Source organism: Stegodyphus dumicola, chromosome 2, assembly GCF_044657685.1.
Source record: "Stegodyphus dumicola isolate Sdum_Otavi_A_Nest chromosome 2, ASM4465768v1".
NCBI lineage: Eukaryota > Metazoa > Arthropoda > Arachnida > Araneae > Eresidae > Stegodyphus > Stegodyphus dumicola.
In genome coordinates, this window is record NC_140769.1 from 254,403,746 (window position 1) to 254,431,446 (window position 27,701).

Genomic DNA, 27,701 nt, shown 5'->3' on the forward strand with positions numbered 1-27,701 from the left:
ATAAGCCTGAAGTATATGTAGGAATTTATTTATTCAAGACTCTGATAAGCTTTAAGCATGCAAAAGAAATAGACGTCAGTATAACAAACAACTAAAATAATACAATTTAGGCTTCATTGTCTCAGTTTGTGGTAGAAGGAATAAAAAAATCTAGCGAAACAGCTTGTTGTTCGTTGACAATCTTATTATACAAAGCTAAGAATGTATAGCATACATTTTAAGCTGGGCTAAAATTATACTTTACTGATTCCAAGGAATTTCATTAAATATAGCTGATAGTGCTGCTCCTTAACTTTCTGATTTGATCCAGTTTATTATGCTTTGCAGGCTGTTATTATAACAGCTGTTTTATGAAAATTAATGTTTGAACTTTTGATTATGCCAAAGAGTTTCTAATTCGAGAGAGTAATTCAGGATCTACGAAGTGAAACTATGAAGTTGAAACAGGATCTACAAAGCAAAAGCATGTTTCGATGTGCATTAAATAAAAAGTGGGTTGCTCCATTTTTTGCAGTGTTGCAAAAATTGTATAAAGGTATATCCGTCTCAAAATTACGCAAGGACTATGGCATTGGAAAGTCAATGTTGATTAGGAAATAATATGACATAAGAAAACAGAAAAAGGAACTTTTTTGGGGGGGGATTTCGATACCCTATTCACAATGAATAACAGAAAAATTATTCGTTATGCTAGAAGTGACGATCATGACAAAGTGATGACTGAATGGGTCAGACAGGTCGCAGTGAGGGCGGTGCCATTGGTGAGTCCTATGCTAATGGCTCAAGCCAAAATATTTCTCGAAGAAATGAACTTAAAAACTGAGAGCACATATTTGACAGATTGGTTAACCAAATTTAAAAATCACCATGATATAAGGCAATTGAAAATTTCAGGTGAAAAAGCTCCAGCTGATACTGAAGCTGCTGAACTATTTCCTGATGAATTCATTGAACTCATTAATAGTGAAAATTTATCTCCAGACCAAATTTACAGCACTGATGAAACTACTCTTTTCTGGCAATATGTACCGCAAAATACCTTGGCAGCCTCTACAGAAAAGGCTACAACTAGTGTCAAAGATTCCAAAGCGAGCTAACAATTTTGGCATGCGAAAATGCTGCAGGAATGTAAATTTTTCGTAATCGGAAAAAATACATGATCTCGAGCATTTAAAGGAGTAAAGATTTTCCCCATTAAACCTCGGGCAAATAAAGGAACATTGATCACACACGCATAAATAAATGATTGGTTTGAAAATCATTTTATACCCTATGTTCGGCAACATTTGAATTCAGCTGGTTTGCTTGGTTTCGGCTCATACGTCACTTAAAGTTTTAGTTTAAGGTAATGTATCCGTATTATGCTTTTCTCTAAATTGTACATCTATCATTCATACTATGGATATCGGAGTAGTGCGCACTCTGAAATGCAAATACAAAGCAGCATTTTAAAAAATCCATGTTACATTTCTTGAGTGATGGCAAGACTATTCAGGAATTTTTGAATATTTTAGCATAAAATCTGCTATGTAGAGTATAGCAAAATCGTGGGAGAATGTGTTTCCAGATGCTTTAAAAAATGATTGGCATAATTTATGGCCAGCTACTATATTTCACGGTAAAGGATGATGAAGATGATAGCCGCGAATTTGAAGGTTTTCGGATATTGCAAACCTAAGATGAAATTTTCCAATTAAGGGATTTTGTAAAAAAATGTGGAGAAGCGGTAATAAATGAAGATGATATAATGGAAGTTTTGACAATGCCCCAATCATCAATGAATTAATGGATAGCGAATCTGCAGTATGGTTCTAGATCCAGAAAATACTGCTATCGATAATGATGAAGGTGACAGAGAAGTTAGTGAAAATGAAAAAATTTCCATTGACAAGTTAGTTGGAATTCTCGACACATCAATTACAGGACTTGAACAATGGAACTCTATGCTTGTACAAAAATTATGTCTCGTATGTACAGAATTAAAGCGAAAGTATTAGCATAAAAAGTGAAGCAACTTAAACAACTTGCATTGAAAGAAATATTTAATAAAGAAAGGAAATAAATATTAAGAATTTTTTTGTAAATTTTGATACCCTTTAGATCATAAATGCTTCATTATTTCTTATATCTCGATTTCATATTTTTAATTTTATAATTTCTACATGCCATCTTACTAGATTTAAACTGATGATCTAATATCGGAAAAATCTGAAATCGGCGAAGTCCCGACGAGTCCGGATCTCGGACTTTGTAATGTATAAGTATTTAGCTGAAACTGTACTAGTTGCTACACTTCATTAGCATATATCCTTCTTTAATAGTTTGCTTTAGTATGTTCAAGTATTTTGCTGAGAGTCCTTGCCCATTATTCATTGGGTAAAAACATTTTTATGCATATATAGTATTATTTTGCATTTATGAAGTTTAAGTACTTTTCATTTGATATAGAGTTATATTTATTTGTGCTGCTAGAAGACACATGGTAATACTTTCTTCATTTTTATCATTCTTATCTTAGATTTTCCCTGAATTAATAAAATTCCCAAATTATAAAGAGGACGTAGAAAGTTCTGTTATGACAGATCGCATTGCATCACGTTCATCTGTTTTTTATGAGTGCCCTTTTTGTTCAGAGCTAGTGCTTATGAAAGAAAAAAGGGATCATGAAGCCTTTTTATGTAAAATACGTATTACATCGGATGGTAAGTTGTAAAAGTGTTAAGTATGTCTGTCTAGTTAAAAAATTTTAAGAACTATGTGATATATTTAAATATCATTGTATAATATTATGGCTTATAGTAGTAGTGAAATATCAAGTCACGAAATTTTTATAGATTTGATATTGCTGTTATATCATTGCACATAATTAATCTCCATTATTATTTCCTAAACTGTTATTCACAATTTTAGATTAAAAAAAATCGCTGTTTAGACATACAGTAGCAGATAAATGAAATACTTAGAATGCTTTCTTTAGATACATCATATATTTTCTTCTGCTCTGTATTTATAAGTATCAGAATCTGATGATGTAATTCTATTTATACTTCTCTTTCTGAAAAATTTTCATTGTTCCTCATCCCTACTATCTAAATTTTTGTAAAACTTATAACATATTTTTTCTTCACTGCTACATGATACATGATTCATTAAAATAATGCTTGCATTTTTCTTTTTGACATTCTGAAAAATTAGAACAACAGTTTTAATACAAAAAAATTTTTAACCATTCATCACTAAAGAAGACATTTTTTGAAAAAAAAAAACAAAAATCTTACGTGCTTTCTTAGATACTTCATTCTTCATGGAAGATTTTCAACTAAATGCATGCCTTGAAATGTTTTAGTTGTTCTAAACTCCTACAATCAGAAACAGTTGGTGCATGTTGTAGCAGTGTTGGTGGCATATAATATAACATGGCAATCAACATGCTAATGAAAGATGCAGTACTACTTTGAATAGTCACTCTTTTTTATTCAGATTTTTAAGGTATAAAATTAATGCATTGATTAAATTCAAAGTCAATATTCTAACTTATTATTTCTGCCAACCTTTCATTCTGCAAAAATCTTCTTTAAATCATTTAGAAAATTTAGTTTAAATATCTCGCTGAATAACAATCAAAAACAAAGTCCAACATTAAAAGTCAGCATAAATTGTTAAAAATATTTTGCAGTACTAGGTTCGATAGCTTTTTGAACTACCTTCTTCAGCTGCTTAAGTGCAAATGAACCAAATAAAGGGGTGAAGAAAGATAAGATAAGGATAGAGATAAGAAAAGTTGGGCAGAAGGTTAAGCTATTGCCACCATCTGTTGATGAAAGAAGGAATACTAAAACAAAATATCTTTAAAGACTGAAGGTAAAGATGGATTGCAATTGGGGTCGTTAACTACAATGTTTTTTTTAATTATTATTATTATTTTTTTATGTGAAACACTTCTAAAAAATCTAATTCACCAATGGAGGATGTTTTTTGAATAATTTTGGCAGCAGAAAAATGGGAAATGTGATTTTCATTCCAGCAATGCTGAGCAACAGCGGATTTCTGTGTTTACTTTTTCCTAACATATGCATCATATTCTTTAACATAAAACTTTAAGCCTCTTTTTGACCAATGTAAATTAAACAACATTGGCAAAGAATCCTGTAAATACCCCAGGAATTCATATCTGAAATGGAGTCCTTAAGCATGGAACTAGGAATTTTATTGATAATAGAGAAAACAACCCGAAAGTCTTTCAGTTAGCTATAAAATTGCACGTATTTTGCAGAAATTTAACTTCCGGGTGATATGAAAAGATGTGAAATTCAGATTATTTTAAATTCAATATTTAATTATAGAGTTAAGACAATATGTAGCTACATGTGAGAATATTTTTACACATTAAATTTAAGTTATAGTATACTAAACTGTCTGTTTTAATTTCTGTTGCTTTGCATGTTGTAACTAGTGTAAATTTGTGTTTTGTTTGGCTATATGTTTTAAAAATTATCTTCTAGGAGTAGCAGGCATGAGTATTGAAGAAATGTCTGAAGCAGCATGTGTTATTGAAGAATTTAAAGAAAGAAATGTAAGAAACTCTTTTTCACATTTTTAATAATTATTTTTTCTTATTATTAATGAATATTAAGCAGTATAACAATTGCAGAAATCATATATGGTGCAATGATACACAGTATGATTGAATAGAATGAACTTTGGGGGGGGGGGGAGGTGAAGCAGCGCAAAATGAATGTGAAAGCTATATATTATTGCCAATTTTAATCATGATAAATATTAAAGTCCCATATTTTACTATAAAAATATGGGAGTATTCTTTTATTTTTCAAAACGGATGATAGAATGCAGAATATGTTAGAATGCAAAAATCTTTATAAAAGTTTTCTAAATGAAATTAATAATTTTAAACATAATATGATTTCTATTTTAAATATGTTTCACAAGTGTTATTTTATGTTTTTAATATGAAAAATAGGTTTCTATCATCCTGTAGTAGATTAATTGCAAAATTTCAAATTCTACTTCTTATGTGTACTGTTAGTCTGTATGAGAGAAACAACTTCTGAAGCTTTCAAAATTGAAATTCATTTTTTCAGTTGAATTTTAATTTTATTTAACAGTAAAAATTTAATTTTTATCACATGTCAGCACTAGTTATTCATTTCGATTTGTATAATGCAAAATTCCTTTCAAGCTGTTGGCCTGTAATCTGAAATTGAAGTTTTCTCTTTGCAAACAATTCCAAAGAAATTTATGTCATACTATATCAACTGTCGTGTTACCAATTTTCTGAAACATTTCCTTGTTACCAATGTTTAAATTCAGCTGGACACTTGCTTCAATATATCTGTTTCGAAAGATATCTTAATTACAGCTCATGTGTACTCATGCCCATGTTTCAAACCCAAATCAGATTAAACTTCAGTGTTTCTTTGTTATGAAATTGAATTACTGTATCAAACAGAGACTTTAAAACTTATCTCATAATGTATCGTACATACTGAATATGAAAAGCAAAGATTAAGGTACGATTTTTCGATTACAAGTAGTAAAGATTTTTGGATCAGATTTTAGTGATTAAAATGTAACTGGTAAAATTTCATGCAAAAGAAGCATTTATACTTTTCCATTTTCCATTTTTAGTGCACTGTTTTATGTTTTTAAAAATTTTGTCTCTAAATATTTTTATTTATAGGTATGTTTTTTGTGAAATTATTGAATAAAGTTATGCTATGTGTTTTCAAATGAATTCAAATGCAGTTCAGAATATTTACATTTCTTTTAACCTTGTACTATATCTTACTATCATTAATTTATTCATCTTTCGTATGTTATATTAATTTATTGAAATTGTTGGTATAATTATTTAATTTATGTTTATATGTGACTTACTATTTTACTTTATTATTGATCTTTATTTGTTGTATTATTTGTTTACTCTGTTGAATTCTCTGCATTCCTAGCAACTTTCCGTACAACTCTAGCATACTTAATTTTACAAAAAAGATCAGCTTATTACTTTGGTTTTATTTACTTAGCTGCTTAAAAATTACATCTCGTTTTTCTAGTTAAAAAATCTTCTCAAGGTGAGAATAAGATACTCAACATAGTGAGTAATTAATTTTGATTGATTACATACAACCATCCACATAAGAGTTGCCTGTCATAGAGGATATTGTAAGGGAAATGAATCCATATGAATTTCATATATGAGAAGAATCTGCTGTGATTCAATCTAAAGAAATTGTTAATAATCAATAGATTTACCATTACAGCTAGTAATTAAATTTGAAATAAAAGTCACAGTTTCTTTTTGTTCACAAAAATTTTCGTGTTTATCAAATATAATGTGAGGTTAAATAGTATTTATATTGTCATAATCAAATAATTATATGATATAAATGATTCCAGAATCTCGAGTCTGTGTTTTTGTTGAAGATTAAGAACATGGGAGATATGAACATTAGTGTAACATCCATAATAATCTTAATTTTTCAAGGGATATAATATTTTAGTCATGCTTACTTTGCATGTCTAAAGGTGGAATAGTTGTTGTGCAAACTGACTATAATTTTTACAAAGCAAGAATCAAAGCTTGTAACAATAGTCAGGTAGTTGATATTAAGCACATCATTCTAACCTTAAGCACAACTGATATAAAAGCAAGATACCTACATTTTGAAATAAGTCCATGTATACTGAATCATATGTGTTGTTTCCAATGATAATGTTTTGCCCATTTGAAGACTTTCTTTCATAAGCGCACCCCCCCCCTTTTTTTTTTTTTTTTTTTTTTTTGTTGTTGTTGTGTGTTTGGCCATTACTGCAGAAGTTGCACAGCTACTATTGAATTATACCAAGTCTTTACAAGTTCTGCTGGATATGCCGCTGATTAACTTGCAGGATTTGCAAGTTTTGTTCCGGCTGTCTGAGTTAGTTGCTATAGAGCGCTGAAAGTAGGAGAATGCATGAGTGAGACGTAAGTCAGGATTGCAGATGTTGAGAGGGCCTGACTACCTTGTCATGTGAGGTGTGAAGTAGTCGTTAATACGTTGTGAGATTTCGGGTTAAAAATGCTGAAGAAAACATTAAAGGTACAAAGTTGCAGAAATAATTACATAAAAGGGAAATTTTTCTAGTAATCATCAGAGTAACAACATTCGGAATAAACCAAATTTCATCACATAATACAGTCTAGCAGTCCTGTAAGTTGAAGTTCTGAGTCCATGATAACGTGATGGGGGGGTGTAAACAGAATCATGTTTTCATTATAACAGTCGAAGATGTTTCAGAAAAGCAAATATGCAATAATTTTAGTAAGAGTTACAAAATAACAGAATAAATGCAGAACAAATGTTAACACAAAATACATACATACAAATTCAAGATGACTATCCCAGAGCATACTTAGAATAAGTCCCATATCATGTGAGTAGAATAGGGTATTCTGATTCGCTTAGCGTAAACTTGTTCAAAACTGATGGAAAGAGTAAAATAATTAAATAATGGGTTGCAATAGCGAAAAATCACTATTTTCCCCATGTTCTTCAATATGATTAATATAAGGAATACCAGAAATTTGAGTCCTAAAAATGCAGAAAGTTCTACAACAGGACTGAACATAGAACTCAAGTTCTTAGGTCACGTGGGAAGTCACTCTCCCAGGCGCTGACTTTAAAAAGTGCTTCTTGAATATTGAAGAAAAGCAGTATTCTGGAGTAAAGTAAAAGAAAATAAGAGTAAAATTACTATGTTACTAAAATTACTAAAATTACTCAAAATTTCCACTAATTTGTTATTAGGTGGGGAAATTTTCGTTTCCACTAAGTATGTATGCTGTGAAAGGTCGAAGAAATCGATCATCGGTGAGAACTTCATAATGAAACATGTTGAAATGATTCATGAAGTTACACTCCTGGCCCATTTTTGAAGAATTTATCGTTAAGTTTTTGCAGATGTACCACGATGGTATCGATTTTGAGGTCCTCATGGATTGTCTTGTTGCTGACATAATAGCGTGCGTTCGTGATAATACGCAGGAGTTTATTTTGAACGATTTGGAGTTTGTTTATATCTGAGTCTTTGTAAAAACAAAAGTGAGAATGACATAAACTGCTTTATTAAAAAAAAATTATTGGGAACGATGAAAAAATAAAGACGCCCAGCAAAAAAGCACACAAAAATGAAAACACACTGGGCAGAATGTGAAAAATATTTGTTTATGGAACACAGAACACTTTGTGCAAAGTACTGCTAATATTTGTTGTTGCATTTTTCTCGGTGTCTGTAGTGCTAATGAAGAAAATAAAGAATCTTAACAGAAATACAGTATTTCTTCCCCTATGCTAAAATATAATACAATTTTTTATTCCATTAAGAAATTTTATTTCATAAAAGCATTTGCAGAAATTAAAAAATTTTACTGTGCATATTTTTTAAAAGTTTTATCCTAAAATTTACTATTGGCACAGATGTAACACTTTTTCTGTAGATTTACAATTTTTTCTTAAAAAAATCCCGATGCGCGCGCTCGTGGTTTAACAAGAATTTTTTAACATTAATATTTTTTATTAACCAAATTTTTTTTTGTTAATTACCTTTTTTTAGATATACTTCTTTTTGTTGTTTCTATTGGTAACTTCAACTTTCTCTTTTCTGTGAATCACACACATCCTCTTTTATTTCATTATTTGAATTTTCCCGAAATTTTTATGTCTGTTTGGGTATGCACCCATGTGCTGTCTATGATGGTGCGCAGAAAAAGGTGAAATGCAGAAATGGCGCAGTGTAGAAAGAGATATTACTTGTTTAGCCCTGCATCATTTGAAGACTAATTCTTGCTGGTGCGTATATTCTAAATGGTGCGTTTTGAATTCGTGGTCAAAGGAGGAAGTGAGAGCGGTTATCCGCTATGAATGGGCACGTGGAGTATCAGGAACAGAAATTCATAACTGCTTCGTGGAGTCTATGTGCCAAGTGTGATATCGAAGCAAATGGTGCGGAGATGGTGTCGCACATTCAGTGATAGACGTCAGCAAGTGGAGGACATACCGAGAGCTGGACGGATGTGCATGGCCACTATAGATGCAAATGTCAGGAAGGTGGTGAATGCAAATGTCAGGAAGGAACAACGCATGGGGGTCAGCCTGGAACATCTCGTGCATTACCATGAAGATGGCAATGACTTTCTGTTTCGGATTGTGACGGGGGGATGAAAAGTGGGTCCACCATTTCACGCCAGAATCGGAAGGCCGCATCTATGGAGTGGAAACATCCGTCATCACCTGTCCGAAAGAAGTTCAAGACAACTCCCTGTGCAGGTAAAGTGCTCCTCACAGTTTTCTGGGACGCCCAAGGAGTTTTGTTGCTGGACTTTTTGGAGGTCGGAACCATCAATGCTACGCGCTACTGTGACACCCTGTCGAAATTGAAAGAGGCGATTCGGAAAAAGCGGCTTGGCCACTCACATCTGGCGTTCTGCTGTTGGATGACAATGCCAGACCACATTCGGCGACGGCTACGCAAAACCATATCGCAACTCTTGGTTGGGAGCACCTACACCATCCGCCATACAGTCCTGATCTCGCACCAAGCGACTTCCATCTGTTTCCGGCTTTGAAGAAAAAGCCGGAAACAGCTTACATCTGTTTCCGGCTTTTTCCGGCTTTTCCATCTGTTTCCGGGGAAAGGCGCTTTGGAAGCAATACTGAAGTGAAACAAGCCGTTCAATGCTTCTTCCATATGCAAAGCCCTGATTTTTTCCTGGAGGGCTTTTTGAAGCTTATCAAGCGATATGACAAGTGTTTCAATGTACTTGGTACCTATGTGAAAAATAAAGGTATGTCATATCTTTAATGTCTCATTCTATTTTTTGACTTTCATAGACAACTCTGACCACAGTCGACAGTGGAAACTTATTTTTCAACTTACCCTCATATAAATATCTATATCTATATCTATATTGTAATATCTTGTTATTTAATTAATAAATATAATTATTGTTGAAGTGGCAACGCCATATTTATATCAAACCGTTACTCAGCAACGAGAGATATTGTTTTAAAAAGATTGAGTATTCTGAAGATTTTGCAGCTAGGAGTAGTATTAAAATTTTGCCACTTAAGAATAGTATTAAAATTTTGCCACTTAAGAATTGTATAAAATTTGTCTATCACCGAGAACTAAAAATAAAATTTATGTTCTACTAAGAAGATTGTCTGTTTTGTAAATTACTGCAAAATATATTACAATATATATATTTGAATTTAACAAATTTTCTCTATTTATATAAAGCAAATATAAAATTAAAATTTATTTTAGAAATTTTAATTGCAAAGAAAAAAATAAAAATAATTATTGCTCCGAAATAATTATTTTTATTTTTGAATTGAATGAAATTTAAAAAAAAACTAGGAATCTAAATGGTACTGCTAATTTAACTCACTAAAATTTGAAAAATTAAAATAACTATTGTTATTAAAAAACTGCAAGTTAAAATTTTAAACAAAGTTAAAAAAATTATTTAAGCATAAAAATATTTAAAAAAGAAACCAAACTATTTGAACTAAGTTACATTTGTAAAAAGTGAAATCAAACAAGTTAGTTAGCGCTAAAAGCCACTAAGTACTAACATGTTTCACAAGAAAAAGTAAACTTAAATTAAATTTAAATAATTCTCTTGCGCCATTGCTGCAAGGAATGAAATTTGAATTTAACAAATATTCTCTATTTGTATAAAGCAAATATAAAATTAAAATTTAATTAAGAAATTTTAATTGTAAAGAAAAAGTAAAAATAGTTATTGCTGCGAACTAATTTACAATATCATTTAAATTCTAAGAGCGTATATAAATTAATTGCATGTATCTAAAACCATGAAAAAATATATTATTAACTTTACAAATTAGTCATTTGCTAGAATGACATATATGGAAATTTATGCGATTGAGACGATCCATTATAAAAGTAAAGAGGGAGCTGACCTACAATACAGTGAATTTTTAAAGTAAAAATTCTTAATTTTCAGACAGGAAAATTTAAAATCTGGGAATCTAAATGGTATTTCTAATTTAACTCACTAAAATTCGAAAATTTAAAATAACTATTGTTATTAAAAAAACTGCAAGTTAAACTTTTAAACAGAGTTTAAAAAAATTTTAGTTAAGCATAAAAATATTTAAAAGAAAACCAAAGTATTTGAACTAAGATACATTTGAAAAAAGTGAAATCAAACAAGGTAATTAGTGCTACAAGCTGCTAAGTACTAACAAAATTGTTTCACAAGAAAAGGTCAACTTAAATTAAATTTAAATAATTCTCTTGCGCCATTGCTGCAAGAAATGAAAACACACACACTCACCGAAGGTCCATTACATTATAACCCCTCTTTTAATAACATATAGGACTACCTTTAGCTCTCAAAACTGTCAGCACCCGACGTGGCATTGACTCCACAAGCTGCTAATACATAGTTCGAGTTATCTGGTACCAAGCGCTCACGTATCTGGTACCAAGCGCTCACAAACTGCACACACATTGTGAGGGGGTAGCGTGGCAGCATAAATTTGATTTTCCAGGTGGAACCACAAATGCTTGTCAGATGAATTTGGAGACCAAGACATGACTTAAAAGTCTCTGGAATGTACCTTGAACATTTCCCTGACAATTCAACCCTTATGGCATGATGCATTATCCTGATGGTAAACACCATCCCCTGCCGGAAATACTGTTGTCATGAATGGGTGAAGCTGGTGTGCAGTGATGTTCACATAGTACACAGACGTCAGGGATTGTCAGGGTTCGTAGCAGTCCTTACAAGTGCTTATAAGTCCTTATATTTGAAAATAAAATATAAAAGCCCTTATAGGTGCTTACTTTTTCTTTAAAACCCTTATTTTTTTGTTTTTAGTGCTTATTTTTTTATTTTAGTGCTTTTTTTTTAATCCTTTGTTTTTAATGAAAGCGCATTTTTTCCCCGTACCAAAGCCGAAACTAAATAAACAACATTTCTTTATATGCAACGTCAGATGGTGAATCATACTCCCGAAAATTGCTTCCCCCCCCTTCCTCTGCATTAACGTAACCTATGGTGCGCGCGAGAGTACAGACAGGTGCCCATCGTTCTGTTGGTCAAAGAATTGCGAAAGCAGTAGAAAATTCCGGTACATTCGGCATTCTTTTCCTCCCACCCAAATACTACACACGTTTGAATTTCTATCAAGATTTTAATAATTTGCATTCTCATTCCGCGTGGTAAGTTCATATTCGTGTTTATTATGATCGTTATGCTTATATTATCAGCATATGTATGAATATTTATAATAGTATAGTTGCAGTAACTGCTGAAGTATAGATAAACTTCCAAAAATGGGTGTGTTTTTACACAGATTAGTTTTCTAAAGAATAATATTCGGAATGACTTAAATAAAAGAAAAGTAATCGAATAGTCAAAATAATTTCATTTTCTTTGCCAATACATTATACAGTACGGAGGTTGGGAGTTTCTCCGCAAAATCTCTAATATTGAAGCAGCGGACTTTTTTTGGTCACTGTCCAATCTGGATTGAATAGGACTAAAAGTTTTTGCGGTCTACCCAACCCAAGCGAAGATTGATTCTATTCCGGAAATTTAATACAGTCTGTTGAAAATTAGAATCAGAAACACCCCAGATTAGTAAGTCTCTTTCTTTTCCTTTATTTAGTTCTTTTTTCTCCGAATACCGGCAGGTGTTGATTCCGATTGCGTAATATCCCATATGGAAGAATTACGCCGCACGTATTGCGCAATAACGTTTGCGGTATTTTGCATTGATAATTAATTTTGATGTTTAGTCTGAGATTTGTTTATGCACACTGAAAAGAGTTTTACTGTGCTTTCTAAGCAGAATATTTCTCAGTTCCGTTGGTTTTTATATGATGCACATATCGAAATGTCAAAATAATTTATTTAGCTTAAATTTAAATCTAAAGAACAGCTACAATCTCCCCCACTCCTCTTTTTCCAGTTACTATCCGGAATATTCGGGAATTTCGAGTATGGGGGTTAGTTAAGCTTTTACTGTTAAAGGATGACTGAATGAAGCAATTTCCTGTCTTCTGATTTCAGAAATGTGCCTCTTTATTACTTAAATTACTTTGCTTGGGATATATGTTAAGGGAAAACTGTTATGCAATGAAAATTTAGAAAATGTTCAGAATTTCGATTTAAGTTAAATTATTTAAATATTAATATGAGTGGAAAAATAAATTGTATTTATTATTAGGTGCCAAACGAATACAATTAAAATGGCTTATTATTATTTATTTTCTATATTTTCAACTGAAATATCATCATTAAATTTTGTAATATAGTTTAGTTCTGCATAGTTTTTTTTCCCTCTCATTGTAAACTAATTCTGTAAATTGAACTGTCATTTAAAATTTAAAAAAAAAAAAAGTTAATTGTTTTCCATTCTTGAGGTAATGCTCATTCTCTTAATAAATATTGCATAGCTCATATTTTAAATTGCAAGTCTAATTTTTCTTTTAAGGTTGTGCAGTTGTGTATAATGTAATTAGACATGTGCTTATTTTTTTCTTAAAATGTGCTTGAAAAGTGCTTATAGGTGCTTATTTTTTTAACTAAAATGTGGCTATGAACCCTGGATTGTTCTATGGGGATTATAGGTCCTAATGTGCTTCATGAAAACATAGCCTACACCACAATACCCCGGCCACAAACTTGTCTCCATCAAACTGGGCATCTGGGAGCCAGGGTTTTTGTTTGGAAATAAGCATATTAGCACATGCCCATTGATTTGATGGGCCAGAAAACATGATTCGTTGCACCATGTAACTTTCTTCCATTCTTCTGATGTCCAGTTCCTATGTTTTTTGGCCCATTGCAGACGCAGCTGGCTATGACAGGCCATCAGTGCAGGAACATGCTTCGATCTCCGGCTGCGTAGGCCCATATGGAGCAATGTATGCTGTACAGTGTATTGAGAAACACTGTTTGGGCCTAGCTGGTAGTAAATTTCGGCTGTTGTAGCTCTTCGATCATGATGAACAATGCGTAGCAATCTCCACTCTCCTCTGGAATCAATGTGCCAGCAACAACACACTGCTGGCCGGTGACTTATTGTTTTGCCATTGATACACCATTTTCGATATGTGCTCAGAACAGCTGCAAGTGGACAGCCCACTAAACGGGCCATTTTTTATATTGATGTTCTGAGTCGCCAAGCCATAACGATTTGATGTTTATGAAAGTCTGATAAATCAGCTTCTCTTCCCATTGTATCGCTAATCACTCTATGTTTGGAAAGACAATGTATAAGGTATTTCTCCCGTCTTCTTAACGTGCCTTTATGATGTGGTGGTCTGCACACTCAGTGCATAGTTGATAGGTCTGCAATTCAATTCCCAGTGAAGGCAGGTGCTAATTTTTCATTTTGACTGCTTCCAAATAATCCTAATGTCTCTACAGTGGCGCCTGAACTAAAAGGGTGCTAGATGATGATTCTCCTCACCCAGGATTTGGCGATTGGGTCCCCTAAAAACCCCAGTCACCCTATTAGGGGAGTATATAAGGTATTTCTGCCACCTTCTTGGCATGCCTTCATTGTGGTCTGAACGCTGGCATATATTCCAGATGTCCGCAGTTCGATTCCCAGCGAAGGTGTTGCTAATTTTTCAATCTCTCTTCCAAAAAACCTAATGTCTCTACAAATGCATAGCTGCTTTATATACTCCAACATCAGCAGCACGTGTTCAGTGGTTTTGTTCCTGGGTGAGCCCATCGTTATAGATGGAGGGTAGTGATAATGCAGTGGCTCTTTGGTGTATATACGCACACCCACTAACTGATTTACTTTAGGTTTTATAACTTACTTTTCTGCTATTAGAAATGTGCTTTGTTTGCATAAAAACATTTTATAAATTTAAGTAATAGTATTTATAATTTATAATAAATGGTTATGAAGCCATTTACTTTTTGAAATTTGTATTTATTTATTTTTGTCTGTATTAATTCTAGACAAGTTCGGATGTTAAAACTGAAAAGTGTCCATATTGTAATGAAAACATTCCAGTTCTTAGATATCAAAACCATCTGTCATTTTGTTCAAAAATGGTGGAAGAATGTGAGTTGTGTGGGTTGGTTATTAAAGAAACTATGGAACTGCATTTGAAAAAATGCCCTGTAAAAAATGAATTTCTGTCCCACGACAAAGGTAATGATTTAAAATGTTAAGTTTTTATATTGTTATGAGGAATAATATATTTAATAAAATCTAAATTATTATATATGTATTTACAAAGAAAGCAAAGTTTTTTGTACTTATTCTGATTTGTTGGTATCAAAAAATTGTTATCCTTCAAATTTGAATGTTATTTAACTTGCTTTAGGTTTTCTTGCTGAATGTCATCATCTTATTTTTTATGTACAGGGTCCGGTACCACACATTTAACTACCGAACAGCTGCAGCTGTGGTCACAAATGTGATGTCTAGGTGTAGTAAAGTGGCTATACGCTATCAAATGAGACCACTTGCAGCACCACCTGGAGGAAAACAGCAGAATTAGCATCCCTATTTCGAAAAGGGTAGGGGATACTAGAAAAAAGTGAATTGCAAAGTGCAACTGTGATACACAAAAATTTAATGAAAGGAGAAAAGATTATCTATCAAATGAAATACGAGCCCACATCATGGCACGGTGGTATCACTTGTAATTCACAATCAAGAGGACTGTGGTTCAAACCCTTATTGTCTTTGAAAATAGAGTAAACAGTATGCAGATCGAAAACAATCATGTTGCAAATGCGTCAATTCAATATAACATGAGCTTGGTACGTGAAATTTGTGCATTTTTTCTAATATTTTATGAAAAGTTACATCTTTTCTTCTGAGACAGCTATAAAAGAGATATTTTTTTGGGTTCGTATGTTAAGCTGGATGTTATGGAGCGATTTAAAAAAAAAAATTATTATTGTGAGATGGTTCTACTTTATAGTGAATGTGAATGCAAGGCACGGTCACAGCGCAGTTGTATTAGCAGCTTTTTTCTGCAGACCTATATCCTTCAGACAAAACCATCCTACATATTGTGAAACGTTTAAGGGAGACAGGCTGCTTGACTAATCAATGTCGATCCGACAGACCATTTGAAGTACATCTGGAAGATGTCTAAATAAAGGTCTCACCAACATTCTTGGCAGATATAGTGTGGACATATGAGACATGCTTTTCATGGAATGAAATACACAGTAAACAGCACACTTATTACTGGGCACTAAAAAATCAATCATATTCTGCCAATGTTCAACATCAAATACAGTTTTTGATTAATTTTTTATGTGGAATTTACAATAACAGGCTAATTGGCCCAATATTTTACCAAGAAACATTAACGGTTAATGTTTAAAACTTCTACAAGACATTGATTTTATTGAGAACCTGCCGTTGCCTCAACTCCGGAATCGTTGCTTCCAAAATGAAGGTGCTCCTATGCAGAAGATATCATCAGTGAAGTAGTACCTGATGGAGGAATTCAGAGAACTAATAATTGGGTGTGGTGGTTTTGAAGAGTGGCTTCCATGTTCACCTCACCTGACTTTAGTAGTTTTTCCTGTGGGGATACAGCAGATGTATGCGACCCCTCATTGCAGACATTGCAGGACCTTTGACATATTACAAATGCTTGTGCAAACATGTCACAAGGTATGCTACAACATTTGCAGTCTGAAGATCTAACAAGGGTTCAGATGTGCACTGTACAAAAAAAGGTAGGGAGGGGGTGACAGTTCTATATCTCCCGTTCTACTCGGCCCATAGATAAAATTAAAATTGCCTTTTTTATGTCACAAAAGCGCAACCTAGGATATATATTAGATTTATATATAACATTGTCCTAACATAGTTATTTTGACACAACATCGGACTTTTTCTGAACTAACATACAAATTTTTTCATATTTCGATTCTACGACTCAAATTATGCCTAGATATTAAATTTTGTAAAACTGGTGCGAAATTTACGGAGAAATTCAAAAATTTATCTTGGCAAAATTTTTTCAGTTTGCGCCAAGAATAATTCACTTAGCGAACTTCTTAATATGTAGCAACCAATTTTCCTTTCCCTTCCATTATGCCAGAGCGGGGAAAAAAAGGCACCTTGTTCCTAGTTTTTTACATTGCGCATGAGTGGAAAAAAAAGTTACATCGTTTCTACTTTCAAATAATTTTAGCAAAGTGTCTAAACCACATTTGACGTTTTATCGCTTTCAACAAATCTGCCAAATTTCAAAACGCGCCAATATATAAATTCACGTATATCTGAAAATTTTGAATAAAAAACTGTAATTTTTTGCAGATATGCTTAGAAATATGTCTACTTTAAGATGATGGTAAAATTTCTATAGATTATCATTCAAAAATGTTTTTGAAAAATTTATAAAAATTATTTAAAAATACAAACTTTAAAAATAAATCATAAAAATGAATGAATTTTATTTGGAATGAACCTGAGTTTCAAAATGTGAAAGGAAGAATCAAATAAGTTTCATAAAAAAAGAGAGATTAATAAATATATACCAAACACAATTCACATGGAGGAGCTAAAATTTTGTGAGCTAATTTTTTCAAAACCGTTTCCTGTTATTTTTAAAAACGTGGTAGTTTGGCGTAATTTGAGACGTAGAATCGAAATATGGGAAAAAATTGGTATGTTATTTCACAAAAAATCCGATTTTGTGTCAAAATATCTATATTAGATCGATGCTATATATAAATCTAATACATATTCTAAGTCTCGCTTTCAAGACATGAAAAATGCAATTTGAATTTTGTGAATCGGCCCAGTAGAACGGTAGATATAGAACTGTCCCCCCTTTTTTTTTGCGCTCTGTACATTTCATCTGGAGAAAAATTTGAACATTTGAAATAAAGGTATCTTGTGATAACTAGTTATTTTTTTCTTTTGAAATCGTTTTGTCACACCAAATTATTGGAAACAGCAAACAAATGAATCTGTATTTATAATATTCTGTTCTTAACATTCATCTCCATGAGGTGTCATTTCATACTAAATAGATGTTGCTGTACAATTTTGTAATTCTCTTTTTCCAACTATATCACACCGTTTCGAGATAAGAAATGCTTAAACTCCACCATTTTCAACCAGTTGGCGTTGTAAGCCGTCTCATCTAGTAGTGCATAACCACTTTTAAGGCCAATCTTAGTGGGGTCCAAGATGGTGCACAGCACATGGGCAGCCAAATTTAAGGGCAGCAAAATTTTTATCAAGCATATAATCTGTAAAAAAGGGCGGCCAGTTTTAATTTGCACTTAGGCGGCCAACCATCTGAGATTAGTACTGCTCACTTAACTATACCTAGACACCATTTTTCTGACTATAGCTGCAGCTGTTTAGCAGTTAAATGAGTGGTACCGGACTTCAGTGGGCACCCTGTATATTTTATATTTAATCATAAGCTTTTATTTATTTATTCCTTTTAATTTAATGAATTACAATGTAATGTAATCTACTCCCTATGATACTGTCTTGAAAATAAGAAGTTTAGTTACAAGATTGAGTAAAAAGTAGCTGCAGTTTGAGATAGTCCTGAAAAGAATTTATTATGGTAGGTATAAATGCAAATCCCTCTATATAATTAATTGCCTGCTATATTCGTCACCTTCCGCCAAATTGCTGGAAGGCTTTATATGCAAACAGCACATTTTCTTATGTTGATGCTCTAAAGCATGGGCAACCTCTGCTCTTGTGTTGTAAATACATCACTCATAGATTAGAGGCTGAAGCAGGGTTGGCATCTGTTCCTCCAAGTCTAATGGTCTCCCACCCCTTTTCTTCTGCTACCAGCCTCTCAATACGATTTTGGCTTGCCATGTATTTAAGTGCCCCTTTCTTCAGAGACACAAACATTTATGCAAGTTCATATCTGGCCAGTATAACAGATATTCCAGTACTTCCTCTTGCCATCATTGCAGGAGGTTCTTGATAGCACTTGCATTGCCATGCATTATTGTGGAAGATATGCTGTCATCAGCAGATGTTGTGATTTTCTCCTGAGTGAATGCTGGATGTAGATGACGTCTCAGGTGACAAATTCTGTTGTCCTTCATAACAATGAGTGGTACTAATGTTGGGCATGGCCCAGCCCACCTAATCAGCTAAAGCTGGTCTTTTGATTTTATCGGGCCGATCTCATTTCCGTAATGAAGTATCTTTTGCAAAGGATCGATAACAACATTTCTCTAGATCCATTATTGTAGAGAGAAAGTTTGTTTTTGTGCCTTAGGATGGTCACTGTGAAGCATCGAGAAATGTACTTATCATTTGGCAGATAATTATAGTTATAGTACCTGCTGCTTATTAAAATCACTTCTGTTCAAAAATATTTGAGTTTATTAAACTGCTGAGTTTAACAAATAGCAGTCTTTGTATTTCAAATTGTGATATTAGCTTTATTGGTTGGCCAGTTGGCACTCATTTCTGTATCACTTTCATTGTTTCTGCAGCTTCTTTTAATATTTTTTATAATACTGTTATCATTTTTTGCATATGTTATTCCAAAATGATCATGATTTGCAGAGTATTCTAAATATGAATCGTCATATCTCACCACATTTCCTCCAGAATGTTGTTTATGACTTGCAACTCATCTAACACTCTGCTAAGTAAGAGCAGCATTTTCAGAAGAAATCTTTAAGTGTGTTTTGAGAGACTTCTCCCCTACATATGAATGTATTGACATGGACAAACATGGCTTTTAACAAAGATACTGACTTGGTTATTTTCTTTGAAGTACTTGCTGTTTCACAAGATTTAGTTTTACTTATCCTTTCTTGAATGAAATCTTTTCAGTAATGCTACTTGAAAACTTCTATAAATAAACTGCTTTTTGTGTATATTATTATTTTTCTATTTTATATATATGTGTATATATTCAGATATTTATATATATGTTTTTTATACTTTTATAAAATTTATCTTTAGGTGCTTCAAGTACAAACACTGATGAAAAGCTAAAATCATTTAATAATGAAGAATTTAAAGCTGGAAAAGTAATACTTTATTTTTCTCACTTAATTTCACAAATGATTGAGTTTTGGGATTAGTGATGACCAACTTATGACCGTAAAGCTGCATGCAATCTGTGAGGTCTTTTTCTGCAGTCCATTGTTAAAGTAACAATTTGTTAATATTGGTTGAATTTAAGAATATTTAAGAACACCCTAAGGCAATTTATAATTAATGATGTAAGAATCTTGAAGCTAGTGATGTTTATTATTCTGAGGCACATTGCTAAATATTTGCTAAAATAATGTAATATGTGGGCTGTGATCACAATAGATGACTTGATGCACAGAATGTCCTTGATGGTACAAAAGTTGGCTACCACTGTTCTAGATGATGGCAAATCTTTGATGTGTTTTAATCTTGCAAAATTTGTACATTTTAGCTTAGAAAGATTAAAGGTTAAAAGATCCTTTTCGAGTTAAAATGCATGCAAAATACCGTTGCCAATTATTAAGTGATATAATGCTATATTATAGTAAGAATTAATAACAACAAAAATATATGGATTATTTTTCAGTTGTCAGTACTTTATGAGAGTAATATTCAATACAGTTTTCAAAAAAGAAGCTAGAAATTGCTCTGCAGGAAATGTTTGACATGTAAAGTGGATCTTTTAATTTTCACATGAGTATGATTTTTTTTCTGCATTAAAACCACTAAATATATAGATAATTATTTTTTCCATCTGTATTTATATACCTAATATCTTATACTTTTATACATTAGCAATCATTTCAGGTTTTAAATCACTCCATCACAACTTTTAATAATGCTTTTACCTCTTGTGCTATAAGACAATATACTGTTATATAAATAATATGTTATATACAGGGTGTTTCATAGATCATGGGAGAAACTTGGAGTGGTGGTAGAGCGTACTAAAGCATGCATTTTTTGTATAGGAATGTATTGTCTAACGTGACGAGTTAAGGCAGGAACACACACAAAAAAAAAAAAAAAAAAAAAAAAAAAAAAAAAACAGTAACATGAGAGGAAAATGTGTTTATGTACAAAATCAGCGCAAAGTGCTTCTTTGCAGCAATACAGTATTCACAATGAATGTTCAAAAAGGGAACACTCACAGTAATAGGAACTACGGCTGTGATTGGCTGGCAATGCAGCGGTAGTGAGCCGGACAAACTACGATCTGACGCATCAGAGGATCAATCACAACTCTGATGTTGAACGTGATGCGTGAGTTTCTGCAAGGGGAAAAAGCTGACATCCATCTCGTGTATGGTGTTGCTAATGGGAACGGCAGTATAATGGGAACGACTACGGTTGTACCAGGAACAGTTTCCAAACAGGCATGTACCGAAGCGCACAATGTTCGAGAGGTGTCATCGGTCTCTGTGTGAAAGTGTGTCATTTGAAGCCATCTCTGACACTAGGAGTGGAAGAAGAAGTGCACGACAACCTCGCATTGAAGAATCCATCTTGAACATTGTGCATGAATTACCTTAGACAAGTACAAGAACTGTTGCACGTCGTCTGCAGCTGAGTCATTCCACCGTTTGGAGAGTAGCTCATGAAAATTGTTTGCACCCATACCATTTGCAGAGAGTCCAAGCCTTGCAAGATTACCCTCTTCAAATTCATTTCTGTCATTGCTTCTTGCAGCAGTATGCGGTGCAGGCAAATTTGCCATCGGATGTGCTATTCACGGACGAGGCAACTTTCTCACAGGATGGCATCTTCAATAGCCACAACACGCACATGTGGGCAACTCATAATCCACATGGCACACGTCCACATGCATTCCAAACCCGTCTCTCCGTGAATGTGTGGCGCATATTGTTAATGAATACCTCATAGGCCCATACCTTTTACCTGCATGTACAAATGGCTTATGTTATTATATTTTTCTGCAAGAGGTGCTACCGGAATTGCTGCAGGATGTCCCGACTGTCGTTCATGATGATGCACCAGCCCATAACCACGTCCCCAATTACTTGGGACATTTCCGGGCCGATGGATTGGCCACGGTGGACCCGTTTGATCGCCACACCATTCGCTAGATTTATCCAGCTTGGATTTTTTTTTATGGGGCCGTCTGAAGAGCATCGTTTACGAGACTCCCATTGGCTCACTGGAGGACCTCATTGCACGACTATCCATTGCGGCTGTAAGCGTGCGTGATATGCCTGTCATTTTTCAAAATGTTCATCAATCTCTTTTGTGACGTTACCAAGCATGTATTATTGCTGGTGGTCGCAATTTTGAACATTTATTGTGAATACTGCATTGCTACAAAGAAGCACTTTGCATTGGTTTTGTACATAAACACATTTTCCTCTTTTGTCCTTTTTTTGTGTTCATTCCTTAACCCGTAACTTTAAACCTTGCATTCCTATAAAAAAATGCATGTTTTTGTATGCTCCACCACCCCTCCAAGTTGGTCCCATGATCTATGAAACACCCTGTATTTATTGCACTAACATAACATAACAATAGGGGCACTTCCTTCTTATGAAAAGAAGGAAAAGAGTTTAGGCAAAATTGCCCATTACTCTTCCGCCATTTGATCATTTAAATCAAGGGATTTAAATGGTAACTCCCGTAAAAGGTAAGTAATAAATAGATAAGATCTCAAACTGACACCAAATCTATAGTATCAGCAAAAGATCCCATCTCTAAGTTCAAGGTGTCGGCTGGATCGTGAAAACTTCCCTATTGGATGGAAAACCGATTCAATCCCTCCCAAACCACCAAACGCAAATTCTTGACCAAACAAGAGTGCGATGGAGAGTCAAATAAATAAATAAATAAATAAGGAGGGCAGAGGTGCATTCTCAAGCCAAATGGCCAGGTAGTGTATAAAGATTTGGTATCATTATATTCCAAAACACAGCTATGAGAGGGAAATCCCTGCATAGTTTCTTTTCAAAAAAAAAAAAAAAAAAAAAAGAACTCATAGGGCGTCTCAATGCTTGTTTCTTGTGGTTCCATATTCACCTTGCCTGTAGGTGTTTAGTATACATCAGAAACCCTATTATGCCAGAGAGCCCTTTGTATAAAAGGGCTTGATCAAAGGTAATATAGGGAAACCCAAGGAATTTATTTCTAGGGACAGAGAACACCGGACATCGTCCCAGAAAGTGAAAAGGTGTTTCCTCTTCTTCTCCACAAGCTGGGCAGAGAGGAGATTCGACAAGACCACATTTGTGGAGATGCTTAGCTAGATAAGCATGTCCAGTAACAATTTGAATTACCTGGCGTAAGTTAGTTCTACTGAGGTGTATGAGTTTACCTGAAAAGTTAAGTGTACTGAGCACCAATTTAGAATGAGCACAGTCTGGAAGTTTAGACCATATATCATCATGTTTGTTCTTTATCCAGCTTCTTACTTCTTTTTTAACCGTTTGATATGAAACTGGGTAAAATGGTTCTGGACCAGACATGGGTAGTTGCGAAGCATCTTTAGCTACTTTATCAGCTAGTTCATTTTCCAACAAAATTACAATGACCTGGGACCCAGACTAAACTAATGGTATTATGGGCCTGAGCCAGAGAATTGAGATCTTGAGTACAGTTCAAAACACAGTTTTGTAACTTGACACGATTAGCCAGGGCAAGGATGGCTGATTGGCTGTCAGAGAGAATATATATATGCTTATCCAACTGTATTTTTAGCTAAGAGCTCCCTGGCGACCATATTGATCGCCAGAACCTCGGCTTGGAAAACAGTTGTAAATTTACCAAGGTATAGATGAAATCTAATGAAATCTTCTTCAGATCCCTTGGTCCTAATAATAGCTCCAGCTCCAGTAAAGTTGGATTTTGATCCATCTGTGTAACATTCAGTTGATCCTGTTGGAATTAGGTCAATTAGAGATTCTATCTCATTCCTTTTTGGTATATGAGTTGAGAATAGTTTATCTGGAACTATTGTTTTAGTAATTGCATCTTTGGGTATATAGATTATAGGGATCTCATTGCCCAAGTCCAGACATATGTCAATGTGGCTTTTCAGGTGGCTTTTATGACCAAAACCTGTCCTTTGGCACCATGTGCCATTTTTATTCAATCTATACATGGCTTTAATTGCTTCTCCGCTCAAGAATAATTTCAAGGGTGGAATTTGCAGTAAAAATTCTAATGCAGCAGTAGGGGTACTATTTAAAGCCCCACTAATGCTTAGGCAAGCAAGTCTTTGCACCTTTTGTAAAATGTTTAAATACGTGCTTTTGTTAATAACATTAATCCAGACCACGCATCCGTAAGAAAGCATTGGCCGGACAATGGCAGTATAAATCCATAGAGTAGATTTTGGGTTAAGGCCCCAATGTTTACCAACGATTCGCCTACAAAGTACTAGAACATTTGTGGCCGTTTGTGCCTTTTCTTTTATATGGGTGATCCATGTAAGTTTACTATCCAGGTAACATCCTAGGTATTTAACGCATTCCTTACGCCTAATAATCTGGTAACCCAGATATAAATCTGCCAGTTTCCAGGGATTGTCACTTACATGCCAATTCTCAATAAAGTTATAAATATCAGATTGTTAATGTGAGGTCAATGACTTCTTCTCTTCTTCTGTTAACAAAGGTGGGGCGATTTCCCCTATTTACCCAAGTTAGGTTGGTATTCATTATAAGTTCCATGAGTTTTTCTCCTCTAGGATTAGTATCAGAACTGCCCCATGACAGGTGGTGAGCATTAACATCACCCCCAATAACCATAGGAATATTGTTTATTTCACAGAAACTCACAAAATCTATAAATTCTTGTGGAATGTTAAGGTCATAAGCCATGTAAACCGAGCAAAAACAAATGTTTCCTCTCAGTGAACTGTTCATGTCCTTAATTAAAATAGCAGTTAAGTCCTCTGATGTAAATTGGGATAATTTCATAGCCTTTATATTTTTAGAAATGTAAATGCTAGTTCTAGGTCTTTTATCAGGTCCCTCTGTCGAAAAGAAGTGCGCGTTCATGGGCCTACCAAGGATTTTACCCTTGTACACCCAAGGTTCTTGAATTAAGGCAACAAAAGTGCCTTGCTTACCTAATTGAGCAGCTAAATTGTATGAAGCTGCTCTGCTATGTTGCAGGTTTAACTGACTAACCTTAACCATTAAAACAGGTTAAATGAAAGAAAAGAACTTACTCTTAAGGATTTTAGGAGAGACTTAGTTAAAAGCCGCATCCTTAGCATACTACTTCAAAGGAAGTAGTGACAAGGGAGACCTATTCAGATGTCTTCTCCAGAGCCTCCAAAGAAAGCTCTGGTTCCGACTCCTTTTCGGTCTCCCTTTCTTCCGTCAACTGTTTCTTTGGAGGATCCTTGGGCGAAGGAATTGATTTCTCCTGTTGCCTTGGTTCCTTCAACTGTACACAGCCACGGGCACCACAAAAAAGTTTGAAATTCTGGGCCTCCAGATAATCCATAAGTTCATGTTCTACTCCCAGCACCAAGGTATTACCTCCGTCTCCAGGGATAACTGCCTTGATGGCGATCTTCTTAACATCAAGGCCCTTGTTACAGGCATGAAGGAGCTTGGTGTTATCTTTTGGTGACCTGTTACCAGGAAACCAATCGAAAAACTTCTTCATGGGGGGTCTGTCTCCGGGAGCCATGGCATGATAACCTGGATGGTTTTCTTCAGGGCCGGGTAGATCATTAATTAAAGTTTTTAGGACGTCCACAGTCTCCTGGTCCTCACATGCAATGTTGAGGCCATTCGGCTGCAGGACTGTCTTGTGGACCCTGCAGGTGGTGATAGAACCATCGATAATTCGGTCATCAATTATTGAGGTGATGAAATCTGAATCCACCGATGTTATGTCTCTGGAATCATCCTTGCAGACGATTCGCAGAGTGATTGCCTTTCTTGCAGCTTGACTATATAGCCGTCGTTTCTTGAGGGCCATTTCCGGGGTGTCACTAGCAATGCGTTCTCTCTTACGAGACTCTTCATTGCTTGGATGGTTCTTCCTCACCGGTTTGGAGATTGCTCCAGAGGTCCCAGCTTTATCTGTTTTCTCTTTCGTTCCCTTCTCCCCAGAGATCGAGATCCCTTCCATGGCCCTCTCCAGTCGTTTCCGCTCTTTCTGGCGTTGCCTTTTTTCTCTTCTTTTATTTACAACCTCTATCATTGGTGACTGGTCATCCGCTTGCGCATCTGGCACAGTACTTCTGACAGAGGAGTCAGTATCCATCCTCACTGGGTTCAAGGCGTCCGTGTCCGAAGGCACATTCACCCTTTCACCAGCGGTTCTGGTTTCTGTATTCCTGAAGAGAAGAGCGTCCGCACCCGAGGGCACATTCACTCCCTCAGAACGAATTACAGTGGTTATAGTGGGGATTTCAGAAGATGCATTTTTATCTAATTTTGTACTACAAGAATCCATTTTGGTATAAGATTGAAAGAAGGGGGAGAAAAATTCCTTCCGATTTTCTAAGAGCCAGTTTGGAGGCGCTAGCCCCAGATTTCAGCAGCCAGTAGTGACCTCGGAAGAGCCCCCCGCTTTGCCATGCAGGACCCCACCCAGGCACCACCTGGAACTACAAGGCAGGCGAGATTATACACCAGCTGATAGAGCAGCCAGGACATGCTGGTTAGGCTGCCCCGGGCTCCTGTACTATCTGGCGGCCTGAGACGCAAAACTCAGCTTTTCTCCTGTATCCTCTACATGGCTGCTTCCTCCAAGACCCCTCCTCTCCAGATCAAAGGTCCTCGGAATTTCAAATCCTCCCCACAATCGTCGGTTTTCCCAGGGAAGAGCAGTCCGTTGGGTCGTCATAAGATTACTCATCATCAGGCCGAACCTCATCCCACTAAACCTCAGTATGCCACAGGACTTTGTGACAGTTACCCATTTAGCACCACCCAGGGGGCACGTGTGACTTAAGGATAATCACGGACGTGGGTAACATTACCCCCCATTTATTGCACTAAGTCAGGTAAATAAATTAAGAAAGAAGTCGATATGAGAAATTAAGCGCATTAAATTTTATCATCTATCATTAAATTAACAATTTTTTGACAATTTTGTTAATTTACCATTAACTAGGAAATTACCACTCTAACACTAACTAGCTCATTTGAATGTAAAGTGTTCTTGTTCTTCATTACCATCAAGATTAAAGTATGAAAATATTTCTTTGTTTTGTGGAAATTTTTTGTATGCCACATTTTCTGTTTGTGTTTATTTATATTAATATTAAATGTCTATTGCATTTTTTCAGGCCCGTATGGAAATTGATATAAAAAAATGCCCATGCTGTGGTTTTAGCATTTCAGAAATTAAATTTGAAGATCATTTAGCGCATTGTTTAAATAATACTAAAGAATGTAAATTCTGTGGATTGCATTTTAATGTGGCCTATGAAAAAATGCATTTGCAAGAATGCAGTAAAGTGAAAAGTGATTCTGCTACTTTTCATAAAAGTAAGAAGGTTTTCTTTAATAGCATAATGGTCATATCTTATTACAGCTAAGAAATACTTTTTTTTTTTTTTTTTTTTTTGCACCAAATGAGCAAAACTTTAATGCCAGCTGTTTGTGCTAAAGTTTGCTCCACAAGAAATTGGAGGGTTGTAAAAGGATATGCCAACCTTACTTGTTGCACTATTATTTAAAACTTTGCTCAAAGGTTAATTTTGAATTCTTA

General features: G+C 34.5%; 1 protein-coding gene across 5 annotated transcripts in view; it reads left to right on the forward strand.

The window, feature by feature from the left end:
• LOC118199801 (uncharacterized) overlaps positions 1-27,701 on the forward strand; it is a 145,658-nt gene that overhangs the window by 61,996 nt on the left and 55,961 nt on the right. For all 5 annotated transcript variants that reach the window (XM_035371662.2, XM_085812057.1, XM_035371663.2 and 2 more), the window contains exons 10-14: positions 2,519-2,702; positions 4,503-4,573; positions 15,020-15,215; positions 20,001-20,068; positions 27,277-27,478. In XM_035371662.2, the coding sequence (XP_035227553.2) occupies positions 2,519-2,702; positions 4,503-4,573; positions 15,020-15,215; positions 20,001-20,068; positions 27,277-27,478 (721 nt within the window). The remainder of the gene's footprint in view (positions 1-2,518; positions 2,703-4,502; positions 4,574-15,019; positions 15,216-20,000; positions 20,069-27,276; positions 27,479-27,701) is intronic.